Raw genomic sequence first — 20,502 nt, 5'->3', positions numbered from 1 at the left:
AATCACTGGGTCTTGTTAAGGGGTGGGAAATTACTTCAGCCAGAATTCCAAGGCACAGCTGGTCTTCCAAACTGCTGTGGTGGAGAAGGGACAGGACCTGGCTATAGAGAGAGATGGGGTGGGGTAGGGGGGCAAAAAATCCGAGCAAGCTCTAACTTAAGATCTTTTCAGAGCAGGGAAGTGCTGGATTCAAGGTTCTCCCAGGAGAGAAGGGTGTCTCTGGCCCCATGGATTTCAGAGAAGATTTAATTACAGAGGCTCCATTTAACTTGCCTTCTGTGTGACTGCAATGAGTGTCATTAGACTAAACTTTTCAGCATCAGGCTCTGACTTCCTCTAACCCAAGGTACCTCATACACAGCATTTTGTAACCGCCTTGTTTTTGCTACAACACTGCATATAAGCACATTTGGATCTCACCAAATGTCAGCACGAAGGGTCACCTCTCTGCTGAGCAAGCAAGGAAAAACTTACTTGATTTCTTCCATGTAGTGCATGTTCCTCAGGGCTTCTGCGAGTCTGGAGCAGCCATCGTCACCAACACTGTTGTGGTTCAAGCTGGAAAAGACATCCCCAGGAGAATGTTTTACTCACGAATTGAGAGGCTGGGCGAGCGGTGAGCTGCGGTCACATACTCACATCAGCCTTTTCAGAGAAGGCATTTCACAGAGTCCCAGCACAAGTTTAGGAATGGCAGCATCGCCGAGCTTCATGTGGCCCAGGCTGAAGGACGAAATAACACGGGAACAACTAACTACTCATGGGCAGCCACGTGAGCACGCAGAGCAGAGAGCAGTACAAGGGCAGAAGATAAATGGAAGTGTATTCTAGTCCCTGTGAATAGCTTTCAATACTACTGGATGCTTTTGGATGCTGATAAAATACCAAGAATCCTAACCCTTGTCTCTCCCAGCAACCCTTCACTGAAAGTAAAAAGGAACTGTTGCTTTTTCCCCATCTGAAGCCTGTTCATAGTACAGGAAGAAAAGAGTGTAGTTTGATTAAAGCTTCAAGAAAGGCACGGCAGACACCGGCATCCGGTATACTCACTTGAGCTCTTCAATGGCCTGGCACCTCTGCAAGGCTGTGATCAAGCCATCAATTCCAGTTGGTGTAAAACTGCAAGAGGTCAGCCTGCAAAACAGCAAGGATCAAATAAGTACAGTTCTTAGCACAATGTAAAAGAGGAGCTTACTTCTTCACTGCCCTATCCCACACCGACTTTGCACAGGGCTGTGAGGACTGGGTAGGTCAGAGAGATCTCCGAAACACAGAATGTGCAAGTGCCAAATAGCAAATAACGCCTCTGGCCAACCAACCCCCAGCATTTCACTGGGCAGAGATACCCTTTGTAAGTCTGCCTCTCATTTACAGGCAGATAAAGAGGGCTGTGAAAAGGATTCAACGCTGTTTATACCAGAAAATCTATTGTACATAGTAGGGCAGCATAAAATGATGTACAGTGTACACAGGAGCCAAGGTCTTGATCTCAAATTGCTTCCATTTGAAAAGAAAGGGAAAAGCAAAAACCACAAGACGTGATGCCTCTATAACCACCTACAACACACACTGCAGAGTGCTGCTGAGTACACAACCTCACATGGCTCAGCAGAGATCACCAAGCTCACGGCCAAACTCCAGACAAAGAGCATTTCAGAAAAGATCAGGGTGAGGCGTGGGGTTGAACTAACTGTAAAGCGTAAGGAAGAAATCACAGCTGGAGACATACTCAAGCTTCTTCAGATCTGGAAGAGGTAGCAAAATACTGACTAGCATTTCTGTGTCGTCGTGGAGTTCAACATGAGACCATCTGCAAGAACAGAACAGATGTGAGCTGACGATCCTCTGGTGACAAATGGTCTGTATTAAGCCCACAGCTAAAGCACCTTTATTGCTGGGACACTCATGAAATGTCAAGATATTGACATGTGACAAAGCCCCACAGTAGCTCCCAGCCACAACAGGAGAGCACAGATCAGTTGGTCACAGGGGAGAGTTAGATGCTTTCAGAGGATACCCCAGGAAGCCTCTATGGGGTCTTCTCTATTATCCATCCAAACACTCTTTTTAGGGGACCTAGAGGACAAGGACTGGGACCTTGCACTGGCCTTTCCCCTGTCCCCCCTGATTTCCTCTATGTAGTGTATGTTCTCAGGGCTTCTGCAAGTCTGGAGCAGCCGTCATTACGAATACTACTACGCCTCAAGTTGAAAAGGATATCCCCAAGAAAACGTGTTACTTTATATGAGAGTAATACATTCCCATTCTGAACACAGAATCTACTCCTTTCCCCCCCCAAAATCCTCTGAGATGCCTGGCGACTCACCTCAATTCCTGAAGCTGGGTGCATTTGTCACGAACCCTTCGGTAGAAGCAAGCCCGTTTGATTTCTGGCTCATTCAAACTCAATCTGTGAGACAAAAAACACCACAAGCACCAGTGATGATCAGCAGTTCCCACTGTTGTACACAGCATTCCCTCTGCAGCAGCTGGAGCCCCTGGAGACAAGCTTAGGAACAGGTCAGGGCTTTGGAAGTGCCCTCTCTGAGCTCTCCTGTTGTCTATATCACAGCCCAGTATAGGGAAACACAGCCCTTCCCCAGCTGCACAAGACGACAAATGCTGCCTCCTTCAGCAACACAAAGGAAAAAGACACTAACACTGTTCTTTCCCTACACATTAACACAGAAGCCAGCAGGCTGTAAGAGCCTCCAAAGTGCTCAGGTCTTCTGCATGAGCACTCCTGGGCCTGTGAGGAAGGCAGGCAGATTTTGTTTTAGCCTCATGAGGGTCCAGTATGGGTCTGAAGAAGGACAGCCTGCAAATCACGGCCTGCAAACAAAATTACATGCACACAAATAAGCTTCCCTCTGCCTGTGCCATACAGAGGTGCCCCGAAACTGAACACATGGAGCTGAGAGCCTCAGATACTCTGAAGTATTTTTCATCACACGGTGAGCAGCAGAACAAGCTGAACAAAAAGATGGCATCTCACCTGCTAACGACCGATCCCACCTTCTCCAGGCAGCGTGGGAACCTTATGCCCAGCTGGAAGAGGCTCTTCTCTTTACATATCCTGGAAGGCAGAGATTAGAGAACATCACACACTTATTCTGCTGTCCAGAATAAAAATCAGGAGCACTGGATGGGATAAAGATTAGCATTCATGCTAACCACTCATCTCTGAACAGATGCACAATGTTTAAGCTAGTCCCTGGGCACCCTTTCTCCCAAGGGAGATCAAGAACAGGGTCTCCTTTCCACTGATCCTTCCAAAGAACACGACCACAAACTTTCTAAGAACTTTGACCCTCCAGACATTTGAGTCAAACTCAGTTCAAGTTGGCTAATGGCTTACAAATGCAACAAAGCCAGAGAGCAGAGAACAAAAAAAGCAAGTTAAAGTGCTGGCTTCAATACCACTTCTTTAAAGGTTCCAGGCTAAAATACCTACAAGATACTAGAAGTTGAGTTGCTACTTACGTGATTGCAGTGATGTTTCCATGGGCCTGGACAGCCAGCTCAAGAAGGCTCGTGACACTTTTCTTAGATACCCATGGCTCCTCTATGCTGCAAAGCACAACACAACAGCTCTGCTTTATTCACACACACAGATTCATCACTGCCTCTGGCAGCTGAGTGCTCAGCACCCCATATACATGGAAAGGCTGCTCTGCTGATCAAAGAAACATCTACAGAGGAAACGGGATGCAAATGGAGAACAAACAGGAGCAGCCTGGCTTCCCTGAGGAGGAGGACGTAAACTTAACTTATCTCCTGTCTGTGTATCACTGACAGCAATGAGAAGAAGCCTGGCTCTCGTGGCTGTAATGTTAACCAGCAGAACCGTGGGATGCTCTGGTGAGGACACAGTGCAAAGGTGCCCACACAGAATTAAACCCTTCTTTCTAAGGCAGGCAGAAGTCTACGAAGTCAGGACAGTTTCTTGCCACAGATGCTTCGTAATGAATGAAGCAGATAAAGCTGTAATACAGCTTAGAGTCCTGCATGGGAATTTCTCAGGCCATCACTACCTGTCTTCCAGAGAAGCACAGTTCACTGGTGCTTTTGATGGAAGGAGGTCTTCAGATTATCAGGCCAGCCCCACATCAGTGTCTAAAGCAGCACAGTGACATCATACCTGATTTTTAGAGGACCTGGAGTTTTACTCAGTGAACGTAAAAGCCCCTCTGCAGCATCGACTGTCATGTTGTTGTTGGAGGATCTAGAACCAAAGATGATTGTAATGAATGGCTTACAAGCAAGCCCAATGGGACCGAGCAGACCCTCTATCAGCTGTTCACTCACATGTACTCTGTCAGACTGGTGCAATTCTCCAGGACCAACCACAGCTTTTCCAAGTGCTCTGGCTGAAAGCTGCACTCTGTGAGCCTGAAAGGATGCAAAAGAAGAAAGGTCTTAGTTCTTTATGAACAGTTCAGGCTTTCTGACTCAGAAATCTCAGGCATCGCAACCCTTCCTCACCAAAAAAGAAGGGTTGCATCAAAACCTTGAACGCCTTGCAGGGCTTCCAAAAATATTCTGACAGCACTCTAAAAACATCTGTTGGATGCTCTGATGCAGGGGCTTCCATAACATGTATCCCCATGGAACAGCTTTTTGCAGCACCCTGTCCTGTGACTGAACCCACCGACTGCAGGACACCAAGAAGAAAAACACCACAAGGCCATGGTCATTCAAAGGACCCACCCAGAGTGCACCACAGATCTTCCTGATGTGCACACCTTGTCTTCTTAGCTGGGAAAAAAAGAGCTACCAAGGCACACGAGGCTGAGTGACATCGTCATGGAGGTGAGGAGCAGTCATTGGGACATAGAGGGATTTTCTGTGATGAGAAAGCTCTTCTCAGAAGGTGAATGAATTGAAATGCACCATCTCTTACAGTGAAATACCACCACTCCAGGAACTAGGGGGTAAAAGTGGTTCTGTTTGCCTTCTCTCTATGAAGAAGTCAGCATTTTTTGTCAAAGAAATCACACAAGTCTGTATTGTTTACCTCAAAATCTTTCTTGGGTCTTCTCTGCTTGTCAGCTTGATGATTAAAGTTGCCTTGGAGCACAGACTGCACAGAGAAGACACGCAAGTGTATGATTTGGAGAGAAAATAACTGTTTTCCCAAGGGTCAGAATTCAATAGTACATCAAACTGCACACAGCAACACAGCACAGCAGAGACAGAGCAACCTGGCCCAGCTCACCTCTCAGCATGAGAAACCAACTCAGTGCTTCAATCAGGTTTCACTAATGCTAAGTTGGCACAAGACAGCACTGATAGTCAGAGAAGCAATCCTGATCTGCCCTGCTCTCATCTCCCTCCTCCTGTCCCTGTGCTCTCTGCTCCTCTGCCAAGCTCTGGGGAGAGCTGAAACAGAAAACTGAGCTGCTTAAATATAACCCTGCCAAGAGATTCGGCACCTACATTCAAAAGCAGGAATTAATGAAAGTGCCCCTAGTTAAGTTTGGTTCACAGAGACTAACTCTGAAGTCTCAGCATACTGAAGTGAATTGGGAACCACATTTTTCAGGAAGCAGACGCTGCCCTTGCACTGCGGAGGTTTACTTACAGATATAAGCATAACAAGAATTCTGATGTATGTAACCTGAATACTTGTGTCTTTATACACAAAATTACTTGGCCTCGTGGCAAAATGTTCTGCTAGCTTCGTCTTTGGCAGCTATGTTTGGCCAGTAGAAATGGATACAAGCTAAAGCTTTCCTTGCACATACACATAAAGTTAGCTCAAAATGTGGCACTTGTTTTCTGAACCTGAAGACCACAAAGTTTAGGATAATTAAGAGTTAAAAATGCAGGGAAGAGTAGGGAATTAGTGAGGAGGCACATACCTGACCTGAACTTCAGTGGTATTTCCAGATGTGGTAAAGACATTTATGAGATGCAGAACTCCATGCTGAGAAATTCTATTATGGCTGAGACTGCAAAGAAGAGAACAGGAAGGTGTTAAGAGTCAGGGTTGTCCCCAGGCTCCTTAGCCAGAGAGGTGAAATTCCAGTTCAAAATTCAAGCTGGCATTGAAAGCAGAGCAGCAAGAAACCCCTCTGAGACACAGCCAACTTCAAGAAGACAATGTACTCAGAGAGGAGATGAACTGAAGACTCAGGGGACTGAGTCAGTCACACTTGTGTCACACTGTGTGTGGAGGGCTCCTGAGCTGTACTCTGCCTCACCCAGACCTTATCTCCCAAGGCAGGACTGGGCCAGAAGCATGACAACCAGCTTCAGGAGGCACCGTGTTCGAGAGCCTTTCTGCTAGGGCACCTCCTGCCCCATTTGAGCACTGTGCTCAGGAAAGGCCTCGGGAGCTTCTTTAAGCCTTCAGATTCACAGCAGTTTCTTACTTGAGAGAACAGGTAACAGGCACTCGATGCAAGTGGTCCAAGAGGAACCTCAGGCCTTCATCTCCCAGCTGATTCCTGGAGAGGCTGAAAGGCAAAAGGACAAGGCTGCGAACCCAAACTCGAGCAGTAACGCTACTCTAAGAAGCTTCAAAGGAAAGGGGTATTTTCTGGACTTAGATCCCATCTCAGCCCTTTAAGGTTTGTCTGTTGCAAGCTACTGTCCTACAAAACTACCGAATGCATCAACTCCGGGGCAAGCTCAGATGAAAAGCGCTGTCTCAAGGAAAGCAACAAATACCTCAAAATGGCCACAAAGTGAAAACCCCAAGGATGCTGTCCTACACAAGCTCAAGCCCTCTTAGAACATACACAAAGGAGCCACGTGATTACTAATGGATTTCTAAACCAGTTTCTAAAGTCTGAAGAAAGACACACACACACGGGGAAACCAGGGTAAGGCTGAGCCACACTGACCCAGCTCTTCTGGGTGACTCCCACTCAAGGTGGAGGTGACAACCCCAAACATCACTTACTCTAGTTCCGCCAGCCACCCATGCTGCTCCACGACTCTGCAGAGCTTCTCAATCTGCCCTTTGCCAATGGCACAGTCAGTCAGCCTGCATAAGGTACAGCAAGAGTTATAGCCCATCCAGCCACTGAGGCTGCTGAACTGAGACCCAAAGCCTTGTTGATGAGACAAAGCTCCTGACTACCAGCCCACCAGTCTCCATACAATACATGGAGTATATTCGAGTACTTGCCCAAGCCTCATCAGAACAAGTGACTATAATTATTTTATGTCAGTACCTGCAGGATGTCTTCTGGCTTTGCGTGCTTGTTCCTAAGTGCAAAAAAGCATTCTGACTTGACCTAAAACAAACAGAAAGGACAGTCCTTCAGCAATGCTCTTCCAAGAAGACAGCTCTGTGATCCCTTCAAAGCTGAGCTGCTGGGCTCCAACCAGCCCAAGTGTCTTACCGGACTTCCACCCTTCTGATGCGCTGGCAGAGATTGATGGAGGTGGCGAATAACACAGCACAACACGGGGAAAATGTGTTGTTCCTAATACTGAAAAGGAGGGGGAAGAAAGAAGAATGAAATCAGCTCCCAGGAAGAACGGTTCCTATATACACGTGGTCCAATTTTCCCACTGTTTCCTCTGAAATGCAAAAGCCTGCATCCAGCCCATTTAATTCAACATCGCTGAGCAAGGATTTAAAGATTCTGACCATGGGCATCTGTTACAGACACTGAAAGTCACGTTCCACGGGACTGTTTAAGCAAGGGTTACCAGGGGTATGGGGCCTAGGGCAGGTATCTGGCCTCTGGTCTTTTCTATCTATGCACACACGAATAAAAAACGTTCAGTGCTGCTTTGGCTCTCAAAATAAGACAGGTACTGGTGTGAAGGTGTTTCTGAGTGAGCCTGCATCTTCTTTACCTAGCTTGTTAACTTACAATTTCTGTCTAAGGCTCCTAAGAGATGCTGCACTTTCCTTCATGGCAACGGTCAAAGCAGAGACCCAAACCTTACCTCAGCAGTGTCAGCTGGCAGAGGTATGGCAGGAAGCTCAATAATCTCTCAATGCTCTGGTCACTCAGTGCATTTCCAGACAGACTGTAAAACACGGAAGGAAACAAGTTACAGGGGAACCTGGACAACTTGAAAGGGTTTCTGTGAAACCTCTGTGCATGTGAGATCATTACACCCTATAACCAGTTTAAAAAGGCTTATTTTTCCATGACTATGAGATTACAAAATGCGCTGCTGATGTACCTCCTGCAAGTAGTGCTGCTATTATGTTGGGTTTTTTTCTTATCTTTTATTACTCAGTTTTCATTTTGAGCAGTATCCACCTAACTTTCCTGGTGCCCATCTCCTGTCTGGAGTGACCAGCTCTTCAGTAGTTTGTGGCTTACTGGCCAGGTGCTCTTGGGTTACACTGCAAGCCTGGGCCTTCAGGAGCAGAGGCCAACGCTTACATCTGAGGAATACTATGAGGATGCACAAGTGTTCTGGGACATTTACATACAGACATGGTAGGCTTTGGAGAGACACAGGCACAGCTCCATGAAGGAGAGCTGCTAATCTCATCTCTGACTCTGTATCTGTGGGCTGGAGGGACAGAGCTGCTGAGTGCACAACACTTACTCGATTTCCGTCAGCTGGGTACACTGAGTCAGTATCTGGCACAGCCTGGTCACGTCCTCAGGACCCACCGTGCAGTCCCTGAGACTGAAGTAAACAAAGCACTCAGGAGCTCAACGTTTCCCATAACCACAGTGTGAGAACAGCCCCTTCATATCCCAGAGCCACACACCTTAGGACAATGCCCTTAGCAACCCTCTTACTTCCACTGCATATATTTTGCTATCTGCAATCTAGCACTGTGGAGTCAGAACCTGTAACCACCAGAGGATTTTTACCGACTCTGCGTTGATTCAAGAGAGCCAGGCCACCAAAATCCCATATTACTTCAGGTGCTGCCCCACTACAGATACGTCATTGGTACTTAGATTGTCTGGACAGCACCTTAAGCTGCTGGGCACTGTCTCATTTCTCACAGAGCAAGGTTGAGATGGGTGCCTCCTATCTCCTTCTCCAAGAAGGAAATGGTAAACTTCTCACTGGTAGGTCTCCATGGGATGAATGCAGTAGTCAGCCAGGTCTGCACATCATTATCTATGGGTACAATCTTTCCCTGTAGAGCATGGCCAAGCAAAAGATGCACTATTTATTTTCACATATACACTTGCAGCCAAGGTCATCCCAAGTCTATCCCAAGAGGGTGTATTAATCACCCATCTGCCTCTAGGATATGACCGTGTCCCTCCAGTCACCCCACAGCACAAAGGCTGCTGGCCTAGGCTGATGCCAGCTGGCCTGATTTGTGTGAGGATTTGCCAAACTACACCAGCCAAGACCTTGTGACCAAGTGTTATTTTGGGGTATGGACTCCCTGACCAGCTTTAACAGGGAAGAAGACTGAACAGAGAGAGATTAAGGACAAACATTTTCCAGAAGTGGCTCCATGTGGAAGAGATGCCACCTTTCCTTCCCAGACCTACTTCTGCACAACCAGTGGGATGCACTGCTCTCTTGGCAGCCTCCCTGAGAGGGAGAAACAGCTGGAGGCACAGGTCTGGTCCACACATTACACTACAGACAGGTCCCACCGCCAACTCTCCCTACATTCTGTGCGACAAAAGGAAGCTGGGCTGCCATACCGAAAGCACTGTCCATTTGTTCTGTGCTTTGGATGCACCAGGAAACTTCTTCTCCATCTGCTGGTCCTTCTGAGCCTGGGGAAAGAACAGTTTCTCCCATCAGCTGTGCTTATGACATTGCCCCTGTGTAACTGCAGAAGGGCAGCGGTCTCATGCTCCAGTCTGCCTCCAAGCTCCACCTGCTTGAATTAATTATGCTGCTCCCAGAACAAGAAGGGTCTTAGCACCCCTCTCGCAGCCTTCAGAGCACTGCATCTATGCACCAATGTGGGCCTTTGCTCTGACCTGGCATATCCCTCAGCACTGGGAAACTGCTGTCTGCTCCACAGCTTCCCTGAGGCCTAAAGGACCACCCTGCTCCCACCACAACCAACCAGAGCTTGCAATCAAACAACTCTTTAATTAGCACAACTTGGGGATGCACACATTATCATTTATGTAAGATCTTGTAAGGAGTAGTTTGAAAGGCTTTGAATGGATCAGTGGATACAATCTTACCTGATTCTTTCCCCAAAGGTTAGATGAACCACCTGCATGCGTCCTAAGCTGTAACCAGAACAGAACATAATTAGGATGGAGTTTGAAGACAAGTGCTTCTGTATTACTCCTGAAAAAACATGGCTTGAGGTCTTATAGCACAAAATCACAGGAAAAATACTCTTGGTCATACCTGAGGTTCATTGTTTCAATGTGTTCCAGTGTACGTAAGGACTGAGCCAAGCAAAACACAGAGTTCAGGGAGATCTGGTTGTTATTTAGCCTACAGGAAGAAGAGAGACATCAGCTGCGGCAAGCAAAACTACCAGTTTATACTGGTATACTGTCTCACCCAATAATAGAGATCCTCATCCAGCACTCTCAGGTGCTTCTCTCTCACCTTCCTGCCTGTGCTTTCAAGCTTCCAAGTTCTGCACACACAACTGCTGTGGAGCTGAGCTGTGGAGATGACCTAGTCCGACTCTACTGCTCAGAGCAGGGACGTACAGAGCAGACTGCTCAGGACATCGTATTGAACATCTCCAAAGATGGAGAATCCACAGTCTCTCTGGGCAACTCCACTCAGTGCTCAACAGAAACATTTGTTTCTTAGGCTTAAATGAAATTTCTTGTGTTTTAAAATAGTGATGCAAAGCAAGAATCTGTCCTGGACTAGAGGTGGGGAAAGACCAGAGGGCACCGCAGATTTACACTTGTCAAACACAAACTGTAACTTCACTTGATCCTCACAGCCCTTCCTAAACATAGACTGGGCTTCCTCCACCAATACTCCTACAAAAACCCAACCATGAGTAAAGAGAAATGTGAGCTACTCACTTGAGCAACCTTAACATTTTCAAATTTGGGAGGAACTGCAACAGCTGTGAAAGTCCTTCATCTCCCAGATAGTTATTTGAGAGGCTAGGATTTAAAGAAAGGCATTTAATTTTCACAGGCAAAACCAGCAGATAAAATCAACTCTTAGCAGAACTCCTACACCTGCATTCCTCATCCTCTGCAGGTTTGGTCCCAAGGGCCAAAAATACAAGGCAAGGTCTTACAGCTTCTGTGCCACCTGAAGGCAGGCTAAGTGATCTAACAGCCCCTTTCTGGATGTGTAATCTGTGACCTTTGCCTTAAGAGAGCACTAGAACTGCATGCCTCCCTGACAAAGGGTACGAGCCCATGTAAAGCTGTGCCTGTGCCACATTCTCTGTACAACACTGGCACAGACGAATGGCATTTTCACAGTATCCCCCCAAACTGCAGATGAAGACTGTAAGAGTGACTAAGGACTCACTCCAGCTCAGAGATGCTGCCACATTCCTTCAGAACTGCACACAGCTTCTCCAGGTCGCTGGCTTCAAAATGACACTCTGTCAATCTAGGGGAAGAAGAGAAATGAACAGTCCAGCTTCCATTGCATTTCCCCTACTAACAGCAGCAAATCCCTGCAGTGCCACAAGCTCTGACACAGCCAGACTCCAGCTGCCATGTGGAAGCTGACGTGGTACCATACAATCACCGCGCTGATGCCGTGAATGAGAAAGCACAGCCCACAACCCTCTCTGGCTGCTGTAGAAGACCACAAACACTAACCACAGAGCTTCCCGAGCTGCAAGCTAGGACCGTGAGCACAGTGAGAAATGACTGAAGGGGTCTTTACCAGTTCTCTTGCAATTCACCATTCAAACTTGGAGATGCGGGTTTCATCAGCTACAGTATGCAGACACAGGAAATAAATGAAATACGATGAAAACTTGCAGAAGTACCTTATTTTTTTGGAGGGAGTAGGTGTCTGGTTTTCTTTGCCATCCTGTTGGTCATCAGTAGGGTACCAAGGCTCCTCCCTAGTAAGTGAGCACAAAAGCAGACAAGGATAAAACACCCAGGCTTTGGCAATTTGGCAGATCCCCAAGGCTCACTTGGCTCTTACCCACACCCATACCTTGCCCATAGCATTCTTTCTTTCAGTGAGTATCCAAATACTTTGAGAGTGCAGGAGGCTTGGGAGAAGGGGAAGATGACAGATTTCCCATCTAAGCTACAATTTGATGGAGCATTCAGCTTTTACCTAAACCTGTTGCGTACAAAGAGTGTCTGAGCAAAAGCAACCTGGTCATAAATACATGCAGCATCCAAATCCCAAAAGATCTGAGTTTGAAATGTCATCTGGTGCCTTACAGAAGCTAGGGGTCAACTTTCAAAATGGCTACGAAAACCAGGAGAGAGCACTAAGTTCAGACTCAGAGGAAAGGAGGAAAGAACTGAGGTGTCACCTTTGGTACCAAAAGAGGAAGTAAGAACTAAACAAGACACTGAGAAAAACGAAAAGAAAACCCCACATTTGCCCATGCACACTCTACCTAGGAGGAGGGGAAGCAAATTCTCCGTCTTCTGTGAACCTCAGGACTGCGGTGTTATGATAAAGGCTGAGAAAAGAAGAAATCAATCAACGGCACATTTTGGTTATTTAAATCAATTCTTTTTTTTTTTTATGAAAGCTTGGTGTTGGTGGAGATCTGTTCCTAACACCTCGGTGCTATTCATCACTTAAAATATTCCCAAAGCAAGCAAAAGATCATATCCACTAGTTTTAAATCCTGGTTGGATCGAACTATCCAATATCTGATAACTCAGTTTCTCCAAGCTGTTAGAAAAAGTGTAGACAAAATTGTTACACAGGAATCCTAGCGTGTTTCCAAGGGAAAATACTAAGAGGAGAACTTCCAGCTCAGCTCCAGGAGATGTCACTATTTCTCATACTTCACAGAGACAGTCTCTCCAAAACTTGCCAGGGCAGAGTGCAGAAATGAGTCTAAAACTCCATCCATGCACGCCCCAAAGCATTACAGGGCACACAGTCCTGCACCTTCTCAAATTCTGGACAGTGGCTCAGATAGAATCAGCTTGAGTGATGTGCCATCACAGGTGAATGTTAGTAACCACCTTTGCACGTTCTTTACCTGCCCACAGAGCTCAGAACCCAGCTCTCAGACTTTGGGATTAACCTCAGACAGGATTCTTCAAGACTTACATACCTGACTTCCACCTCCATCACCTTGTGACAGGTATTTACTGCCTTCAACAGACTGAAAATGCCGTTAATAGAGAGCAGGTTGTGACTCAGACTAAGAAAGAGAAAAAGGCAAACATCTGGTTACTGAAACCACACGTGCTGGATGTGAAAACACACAGGACTGCCCTGATGAAAGCAGTCACGACTGTGCTGCACGCTTGAACACACTGCACTTCAGAAGTGACATGGAGCAAAACACACAGGCCCACGACTTCTGAGAAAGAGATTTTAATAAAATGGCACTCTGGATGCGCTCAGACCTATTTCCTGCAAGTGACACACTTAGCAAGTGATCAGATTCAGCCTGAACAGCCTCACAGGATGAATGCCATCCTTCCCCAGTAGTGCTCACAGCTGCTCCTGCAGTGCTGGTGTGGGTGAGGTCTTTGCCTCTACAACCCAGGCTCAAGAAAAAAAGGGCAATTTGGTTTTGTACAAGGCAATACTTACTCCAGCTGCTTTGAAATTGAAATCCAGGAGAGGCCTTCCAGCAGGAAACTGCAGCCTTCATCCCCAAGCTTGTTACCTGATAAACTGAAGCATTTTCCGGTTAGTTGGGACAGTATAAATAACAAAGTCCTCAAAACCTACTTGCTTTCCCCAATTTTTTTTATTTTTATTATTATTTTGCCTGGACAGTTCTTCTGTTTCAGAGCAATCACAGAACCATAGAATCACAGGGTTAGCTAGGTTGGAAAAGACCTACAAGGTCACCTAGTCCAACCATCCCCCTACCACCAATAACCCTACTAAACCATGTCTCAACGCTATATCTAAAATAGAATCATAGAATTAAATCTTGCCTGCATATCTCTGCATGAAGCAACCCCAGGCTAAGAGTTTTATCCCTAGAGAAACAGGACTCATGTTTTAGCACCAGAAACATCTACCATTATAAAAAACTTAAGTGGAAGGGAGCAAGAAATCAACTGAGCAAGTGTTTACTGCCCCCTGGAAGGAGGGAAGGGAGGGAGGGAGGGAGGGGGAAGGGAACACTGCGTAAGAAAATTCTCCAGATCTCAATTTCAAGTTAGCAAGCTGGAAAACTGGAGTTCAGTTGTCACAGGAATCAAAACCTGCTCAGCATTCAGCTCCCCCTGAACCTCACCAAAAATCCCTAACCGAGATCTCACCAGACAAGACACTGTGCTGGGCTCCCTCCTTGGGATGTCACTGCCTCGCTGTCTGTCTCTGACACACCCTGCTTCCTGCCCACACTCAGAGCAACACAACAGGAAGGAAAGGTGGCACTTACTCCACTTCAGAGAGACGTGGGCAGCTCTGGAGAATGGACACAATCTCCTTTGCATGTTGCGAAGACAAGCTGCGAGCCTGCAAGCTGTGAACAAGAAAGGTTAATGAGCAGGGCAGGGACAGTGGAAGCTGGCATTTCTGGAGCCTCTCTCCAGATGAAAGCACACACAGCCAGCGAGGAGAGGCAGGTTTTACACTCTGCTCTGCCACACAGTCGTGGGCACGTTGCTCTGTCTCTCTGTGCTTCCTGCTGCAGAGAGCTGCATGTGGTTGCTCCTGCTGTGCTGACCAGTGACAGCAAAAAGAGGAGGGATGGGAGGGATATTTTCCATTTTCAGCATGTGCAGACAGTGCACTTGAATTTTCCTGTTCTCAGAAGGCCAATACTCTCTGCTGAAGGCATCAACCCATCAACCAGGAGGAATTTCAGTGCCTTCTCTTACCATAACCTCAGATGTCTAGCTGGAGTTGCACATTCCTTGTTTTGTTCCCACTTCAAATCCAAAGATCTGAAAACAAGCAAAATATTTGGCCTTCAATATGCCTTCACAAAGCATCTGAGGAATTAGGAGCTGGTTAACGTTTTCTCTGAGCTTTCTGAAAGAAAAAATGAGTTCTGGGATCTGCCCAACCCTTCCAAGCCAGGCTAAATGATTTTTAAGGCCAGAAGACCCCTATCAGGAGATGGGAGCTGTCAGCACAGGGACTGCCCACGTGGGATTTCTTTATATTTGAATCAACTCAGTATCTGAGTTCCAAATAAAAGACGCTACTAAGATGCTGGATGCTTTTCCTCCATGTGAGACTGTGCCACTACAGGAAGCTTTGCCAGATGCAAGGGCAGAGGCAATCAGTTCTCCTCCTCTGACGTGGTTTATTGTGACACTGAGCTGATGGTTTAAACCAGCGCAACCAAATAAAGCATAACAAGCTTAACGTAACCAAGTGCAGTTTCTCACCTCGGAACTTTCCCAGATGGGCCAGAGAAAGATATTATCACAGTGTCCTTCCTGAAAATGAGATCAAAGCCAATGTTAGAACACAGGTAGAAGGATGTCATTTCTTCAGCAGAGGTGCTCAGTAAGGACAAAAGTTGTTCCCTGGGTGCTAAAGAATCAACATCTGCCACGTTAGCACGCAGCCACAGACAAGCCAAAAAGCAGCTGTGGGGCTGGAAGGCAGCACCACATCCCCTGTGTTGGCCTGGGGCCGAAGCACGCACAGAAGAGAAACATGGTTAAGAAGAAATGGGTTGGGATTTTTTTGCATAGCCAGTCATGTGTTGGAAAGAGGTTCTGTAGAAACTCCATTCCAGCAAGAAAAATGAGAAAAAGCTGTATGTAGTTTGACTTCCCCTGAGTTACACCAAGGATTAACTTGGCCTATTGGACTTGCAGCACAAGCACGTGAGCTATGATTTAAACAGTTCTCTTTCATCCTAGACCTACAAAAGCAAAAAAATCTGTCATTATGCTAGCTGGTAAAGAATTTCCTAGTTGATATGTTGCAGAGCCTAAAAGCAAGTTTAGATTCTGTTACACACAAAGAAACACTACATCTGCAAATCAATTTATAGACAAAAAGATCTATTAAAAAACACAAACGGGGAATCCATAACATCATGATTCAGATTTCGTGTTTCAAACAGAAAACAAAAAGGAGTAAATGTCATCTTTCATTGATTTTGATTAACCAACAAGCAAACCGTAAAACAGTATCCACTGACACAGCCATCACCTAAAGAGACAGCGTATTTCTGTAAGAGCTCTCATGCACTGATACCTGACATGCAGCTCAGTGGCATTCTGACACGCGACGACTTCCTTTGCCAGAAGGAGAACAGCACTCAAGGAAAGATTGTTCTTGCTCAGGCTGTGGATGTGAGGAAGAAGACAGTCTCAGATGCTGGGCATGGTCCTTTGTTACACGAACGCCCTCTGTGCACACCCCCAACACCATGAAGGTTCTCCAGAACTTTGAGAAACACTCCTGAAACCACAGTACTTGCATGCTTCGAGGATCTGCTCTTTAACCACACATTTATGCTGTTTCATCGCTTGTTGGACTTCACTAAACCTAAAACATAATGTCTTGCTTCTGCAGAACCTCTGCACAGGACCACAGACCCCAATGAACCTCAATGTAATCCTAAAAATAACGCTGTCTGCATGTATCAGAAATGGGAGGGAACGTGACTTACAACTGCACTGCCTTTCAAACTTCTCTGTATGATACGTTGCTTCACTGGGGACACAGGGACACTTCCCAGAAGCAGTTATCCAGCATTTCAGGAGAGCAGAGGAGCAGGTGCATTCACCCTTTTTCCCCTCCCTGGCAGTATCTGCAGGTACTCTGGATTCACCTCCTCACACCCAGCGCTTTGGGAAGCCCTTTAAGGGCAGAGTGCCTCCCTTTCAACCAGGGTGGGTAAGGAAGTGGCCTGGTTTTGCCTTCCCAGAGGGGCAGCACAGGACAAGATGGGTAAAGGAAAGCTTAGAAGAGAAGGAAGGACACAGAGCTGAGGCATCTCCACCTGAGCCTGACCAAGGGGAAGGGAAGTGAGGAGAGAGAAGAGAAAAATTGTCCCACATATCCTCTAGTGGCACCTCTACTAATACCAACCCTTACAGAGACATCCATCAACTCTGCTCTGATGTGGACTTAAGCTCTCTCTGATGCTGTGCTTGGTTTCATTAACAGTAACATTTTTAATAGGTTTAAGTCTCTTTTACTCACTCTACTTTCTTTAGCTTTTCCATTCTGGAAAACAGCTCCATCACTGTCTTTACGTCTGGATTCTGTATCCGATTGTCCTGCAAACTGCACACAGATTGGATCTCATTAGCACCCCAGACCCAAATGAGCAGCTGATTCGAGTGGTATTGCCACACCACACTCACTTTATTTCCTCGAGCTGCAGGCAGTGTGACGAAGCTCGGACCACGTTAGTCAGCCCCGCAGCTGTGATGCTCCCACCTGCCAGCCTGGAAAAAGAAAGGATCAATCCAAGCTGAGGGAGGACTAGTATCCATGCAGCACATGGCAAACCCATCCCAGATGCATCGTACACAGAGAGGATGCAGCCTGACCCTGCAACCTCCAACCAACTTTCTGCTGCTCTTTAGCCAGGGCAGAGCAAAACTCCTCCTGATAGGAGGAGGTGGTAGAAAACAAGAGCCATGCATGTCTGTGCTGCTCTGCACGGCTCTGTATGATCAGCCCTGAGTGAGTGATTAACCTGCCAGACAGAAACACAGCAGAGGTGGCTCTACCCTTGCAAGCAGACTTACTCTAGTTTCTTCAGGCTCCCCATTTCTCCTAAGCCCTTTGAAAGTGCAGCAGCAAAGTCATCACCAAATCTCCTGCTCCGAAAGCTAAAACGTAAAGAGAAGGGAAAAAAAAAACCTGAACACAACAAAGAAGGTAGCTCACAGAGCAGGTTAAAACGTGACAAAAATACACGTGTTGAATTGATTTTATACCAGATGTTGTGTCATGTTCTTTTTTGGTGGAATCTGATTTTTAAAAGCCCATTAAACTTGCGCATTAACTGCGAGCACTTCAAGGACAGAAAGCTTCTGCCCTTTGGTACAGTGGCACCCACCTAGCAAGTTACAGGCAGGTTGACTTCAGTCCAGATGCTGTAAGTTTGAGTGGCAAAGCAGCCCACATTTTCCAGACTACGAAAGACACAAGGTCTGAAGGCAAAGTACCTCTTTTATAGAGGGGATCATACAGAAGGAACTTCTATAGAAAAATCCCAAGAGATCCAGCTTGGAAAGTCCCTCCAGCATTACAGCAAAGCACTGGCAGGGAGGGCACCTCGGAGTGCAGTTATCTCCTGTTCATCTGGTTTATGGTGACTTCATTACATTATAATTTTCTCATGTGCTTGCAAGATTCGTCTTGCCTCTCTACAGCCAAGAAACACCTATCATTCTCCCTCTTATCTCCTAGGCTAACTACCTTGTTGTTTTTCACTGTTTTTTTAGTCCAAACAAAGAAACAAAAGCCTGCCAGAATGGATTTGTCATCTTAGTATCCAGAATGGATTTATCATCTTAGTATCCTCCAATCACTCACAAATACATTATTTACTAAATTTCTCCGCTATCAAAGCTATTGTTGTTCTCTCACACCATCTTTCCCTCCCTTTTAAAACAGAAATGCTAGGCTTGCCCTCCCAGCCACCAGCACACCGCACGCTCACCTCAGATGCTCCACATTCTTACAGCTGGCCAGCATCTCCAAACAGTCCGTGTCTAAGGGGCACCCTGCAAAATCCAAATGAGTCGCATCCTGGCCCGAGTTGATGACAAAGACCAAAGCCGACATGTCCAGAGGTGTCAGTCTGAAGTTTTTAAACTCGTACTTGAAATTCAGCAGGCTCCCGATGTGCTGGGCTACTTCCAGGCCTTGCGTTTCAAACGTGCAATGGCAGAGCTCAATGACCTTGGGCCCGGTCAGCTGAGTGGCTGCCAGTCTCTTGAGAGACTGCAGGATTGCATCTTGCTTATCCTGCACCCAGGCTTCACTTTGTTCAGCTAGCAGCATGAGAAATGTCCGACACTCTTTGGATGACAAGCCTGAGAGGAAGATGTGAAAACTCTCCATGAACTCGGTCTTTGCTTCATTCCTTAATGTCCACTTTGACTTCAGAGATAACTTCCTCTTCAGGTGGCTCTTGTCCACGCTCTTGTTTATCATGAGACACAGGGCTGCGAAAAACTCCTGCAAGCTCAAGTGCACAAAGGCATAGCCGGTCTCCAGGCGAGCGCCATTCGTCTTCACCTCAAAGACAGTCAGCAGACCGTGCAAGGAAGCAAATTCTTTCACGTGCTCTGGAATATCTCCAACGTAAAACACGAGCTTCTTAGCTTCCAGGCCTTTCAGTGCGAGATCACACAGACCCAAAATGGCCTCCTTGTTACAGTTCAGCTGAGTCTCCTCATCACCCGCGTGCTCTCCCTGCTGTTTGTTTATGAAGATGAGAAGCATTTTGATATAAAACTGCGTCATGGTCTGAGGGAGCTCCACGCTCGTCTGATGTTTGAGGAGCAAATACTCCAAACAGATGCAGACCACGTAACACAGAGCGGGGATCTGGCACATGCTGAGGAGCTTGGTGTTGTTCTTCAGGTGAGCGATGGCTTGTTCTTTGAATGAATGATGGCGAAAATAGTGGCTGACGTATTCCTCAACCTTCTCGTGATCAAACCCCCAGACTTCTGCTAGCAGACCTACTGTGCTTAGTAAGAAGTCAGGGAGCCTCTTAGGGCGACTGGTGACCAACACCGTGCAGCCAGGCAGGAGATTCCCATGACAAAGCTCTACAAAGAGCTCAGATATGGACATAGTGGAGCTAAGATTCAGGCTTCCTTTAGAAGATGATGACACGTTCATGTTACCCGCGAACTCATCCAGCCCATCAAAGATGATCAGTGTACGTTGGGCATTTTCCAGGAGGTGCTGGAACACTGCATCGGGGCTGTCTTCTGGCTGAAGAAACAGGTCAAACAAAAGCTCCTTCAGAGTCAGTTTTCTTTTTAGTAAATTCAACTGCCGAAACTCAAACAGGAAAGTGAAGAGAAACTGATGTAAGACACCTTCCGCCCACTTCTGACAAATCCTGTGCATGAGCATGGTCTTGCCTGTACCTGGTTTACCAAACAAAAAGATCACCTTCGTTGCACCCGATTGGACCACGCTACCAAAAAGATCTGACACTCTCATGGCTGTATCCACACACTCTTCTGGCTCAGGGGCACCGGCCACCTCCTCTCGGGGTTTATCAGTTCTCTCCTTTAGTCGGGAGGCTTTGCTCTGCCGAAGAACAAGGTTGACAAAGGCTTGGCTGAAAGCCAGCGGCTGCGTTTGCTCTTGTGCTGCCGCTCCTGCCGTTCTCCTGCTTCCATACCTCTTGCAGACGGAGTCAGTGAGAAGACGCCGATACTTTTCAGCTGAATCTGAGAATGCAGAGGGTGAAAAAGTCAGCTCTGAGCTATAACAGATCAAAAAACACTGCCACTCCCAGAGAAACCCTGGCCCTGATCAGAGGCTGCTTCACAGAGCTGGAGATGACACATT

The 20,502-nt window shown here is 46.8% G+C and overlaps 1 protein-coding gene across 6 annotated transcripts in view; it reads right to left on the bottom strand.

Moving 5' to 3' along the window:
* The window catches only part of NLRC5 (NLR family CARD domain containing 5), a 38,372-nt gene that overhangs the window by 7,487 nt on the left and 10,383 nt on the right, over positions 1–20,502 (bottom strand). For 5 of the 6 annotated variants that reach the window (XR_002442055.1, XM_021407982.1, XM_021407983.1 and 2 more), the window contains 34 exons: positions 18,626–20,381; positions 17,706–17,789; positions 17,316–17,399; positions 17,152–17,235; positions 16,198–16,287; positions 15,375–15,425; positions 14,859–14,924; positions 14,417–14,500; positions 13,612–13,695; positions 13,124–13,213; positions 12,449–12,514; positions 11,855–11,932; positions 11,383–11,466; positions 10,920–11,003; positions 10,276–10,365; positions 10,104–10,151; positions 9,606–9,680; positions 8,530–8,613; positions 7,912–7,995; positions 7,356–7,445; positions 7,185–7,247; positions 6,911–6,994; positions 6,378–6,461; positions 5,865–5,954; positions 5,018–5,083; positions 4,309–4,392; positions 4,142–4,225; positions 3,484–3,570; positions 2,996–3,076; positions 2,327–2,410; positions 1,730–1,810; positions 1,051–1,134; positions 640–723; positions 475–558 (listed from right to left, as the gene is read on the bottom strand). Coding sequence is in view for 5 of the 6 variants with exons in the window: in XM_021407982.1 (XP_021263657.1) it covers positions 475–558; positions 640–723; positions 1,051–1,134; positions 1,730–1,810; positions 2,327–2,410; positions 2,996–3,076; positions 3,484–3,570; positions 4,142–4,225; positions 4,309–4,392; positions 5,018–5,083; positions 5,865–5,954; positions 6,378–6,461; positions 6,911–6,994; positions 7,185–7,247; positions 7,356–7,445; positions 7,912–7,995; positions 8,530–8,613; positions 9,606–9,680; positions 10,104–10,151; positions 10,276–10,365; positions 10,920–11,003; positions 11,383–11,466; positions 11,855–11,932; positions 12,449–12,514; positions 13,124–13,213; positions 13,612–13,695; positions 14,417–14,500; positions 14,859–14,924; positions 15,375–15,425; positions 16,198–16,287; positions 17,152–17,235; positions 17,316–17,399; positions 17,706–17,789; positions 18,626–20,381 (4,396 nt within the window). In the remaining variant the exon portion in view is untranslated. Of the gene's footprint in view, positions 1–474; positions 559–639; positions 724–1,050; positions 1,135–1,729; positions 1,811–2,326; positions 2,411–2,995; positions 3,077–3,483; positions 3,571–4,141; positions 4,226–4,308; positions 4,393–5,017; positions 5,084–5,864; positions 5,955–6,377; positions 6,462–6,910; positions 6,995–7,184; positions 7,248–7,355; positions 7,446–7,911; positions 7,996–8,529; positions 8,614–9,605; positions 9,681–10,103; positions 10,152–10,275; positions 10,366–10,919; positions 11,004–11,382; positions 11,467–11,854; positions 11,933–12,448; positions 12,515–13,123; positions 13,214–13,611; positions 13,696–14,416; positions 14,501–14,858; positions 14,925–15,374; positions 15,426–16,197; positions 16,288–17,151; positions 17,236–17,315; positions 17,400–17,705; positions 17,790–18,625; positions 20,382–20,502 lie in introns of those variants that run through there. The other variant, XM_021407986.1, reaches the window with a different exon arrangement.

This window comes from Numida meleagris, chromosome 10 (genome assembly GCF_002078875.1).
Source record: "Numida meleagris isolate 19003 breed g44 Domestic line chromosome 10, NumMel1.0, whole genome shotgun sequence".
In the NCBI taxonomy this organism is placed as follows: domain Eukaryota; kingdom Metazoa; phylum Chordata; class Aves; order Galliformes; family Numididae; genus Numida; species Numida meleagris.
Note: the sequence above shows the minus strand (reverse complement) of the source record. Positions and strands in the feature narration are given on the sequence as shown.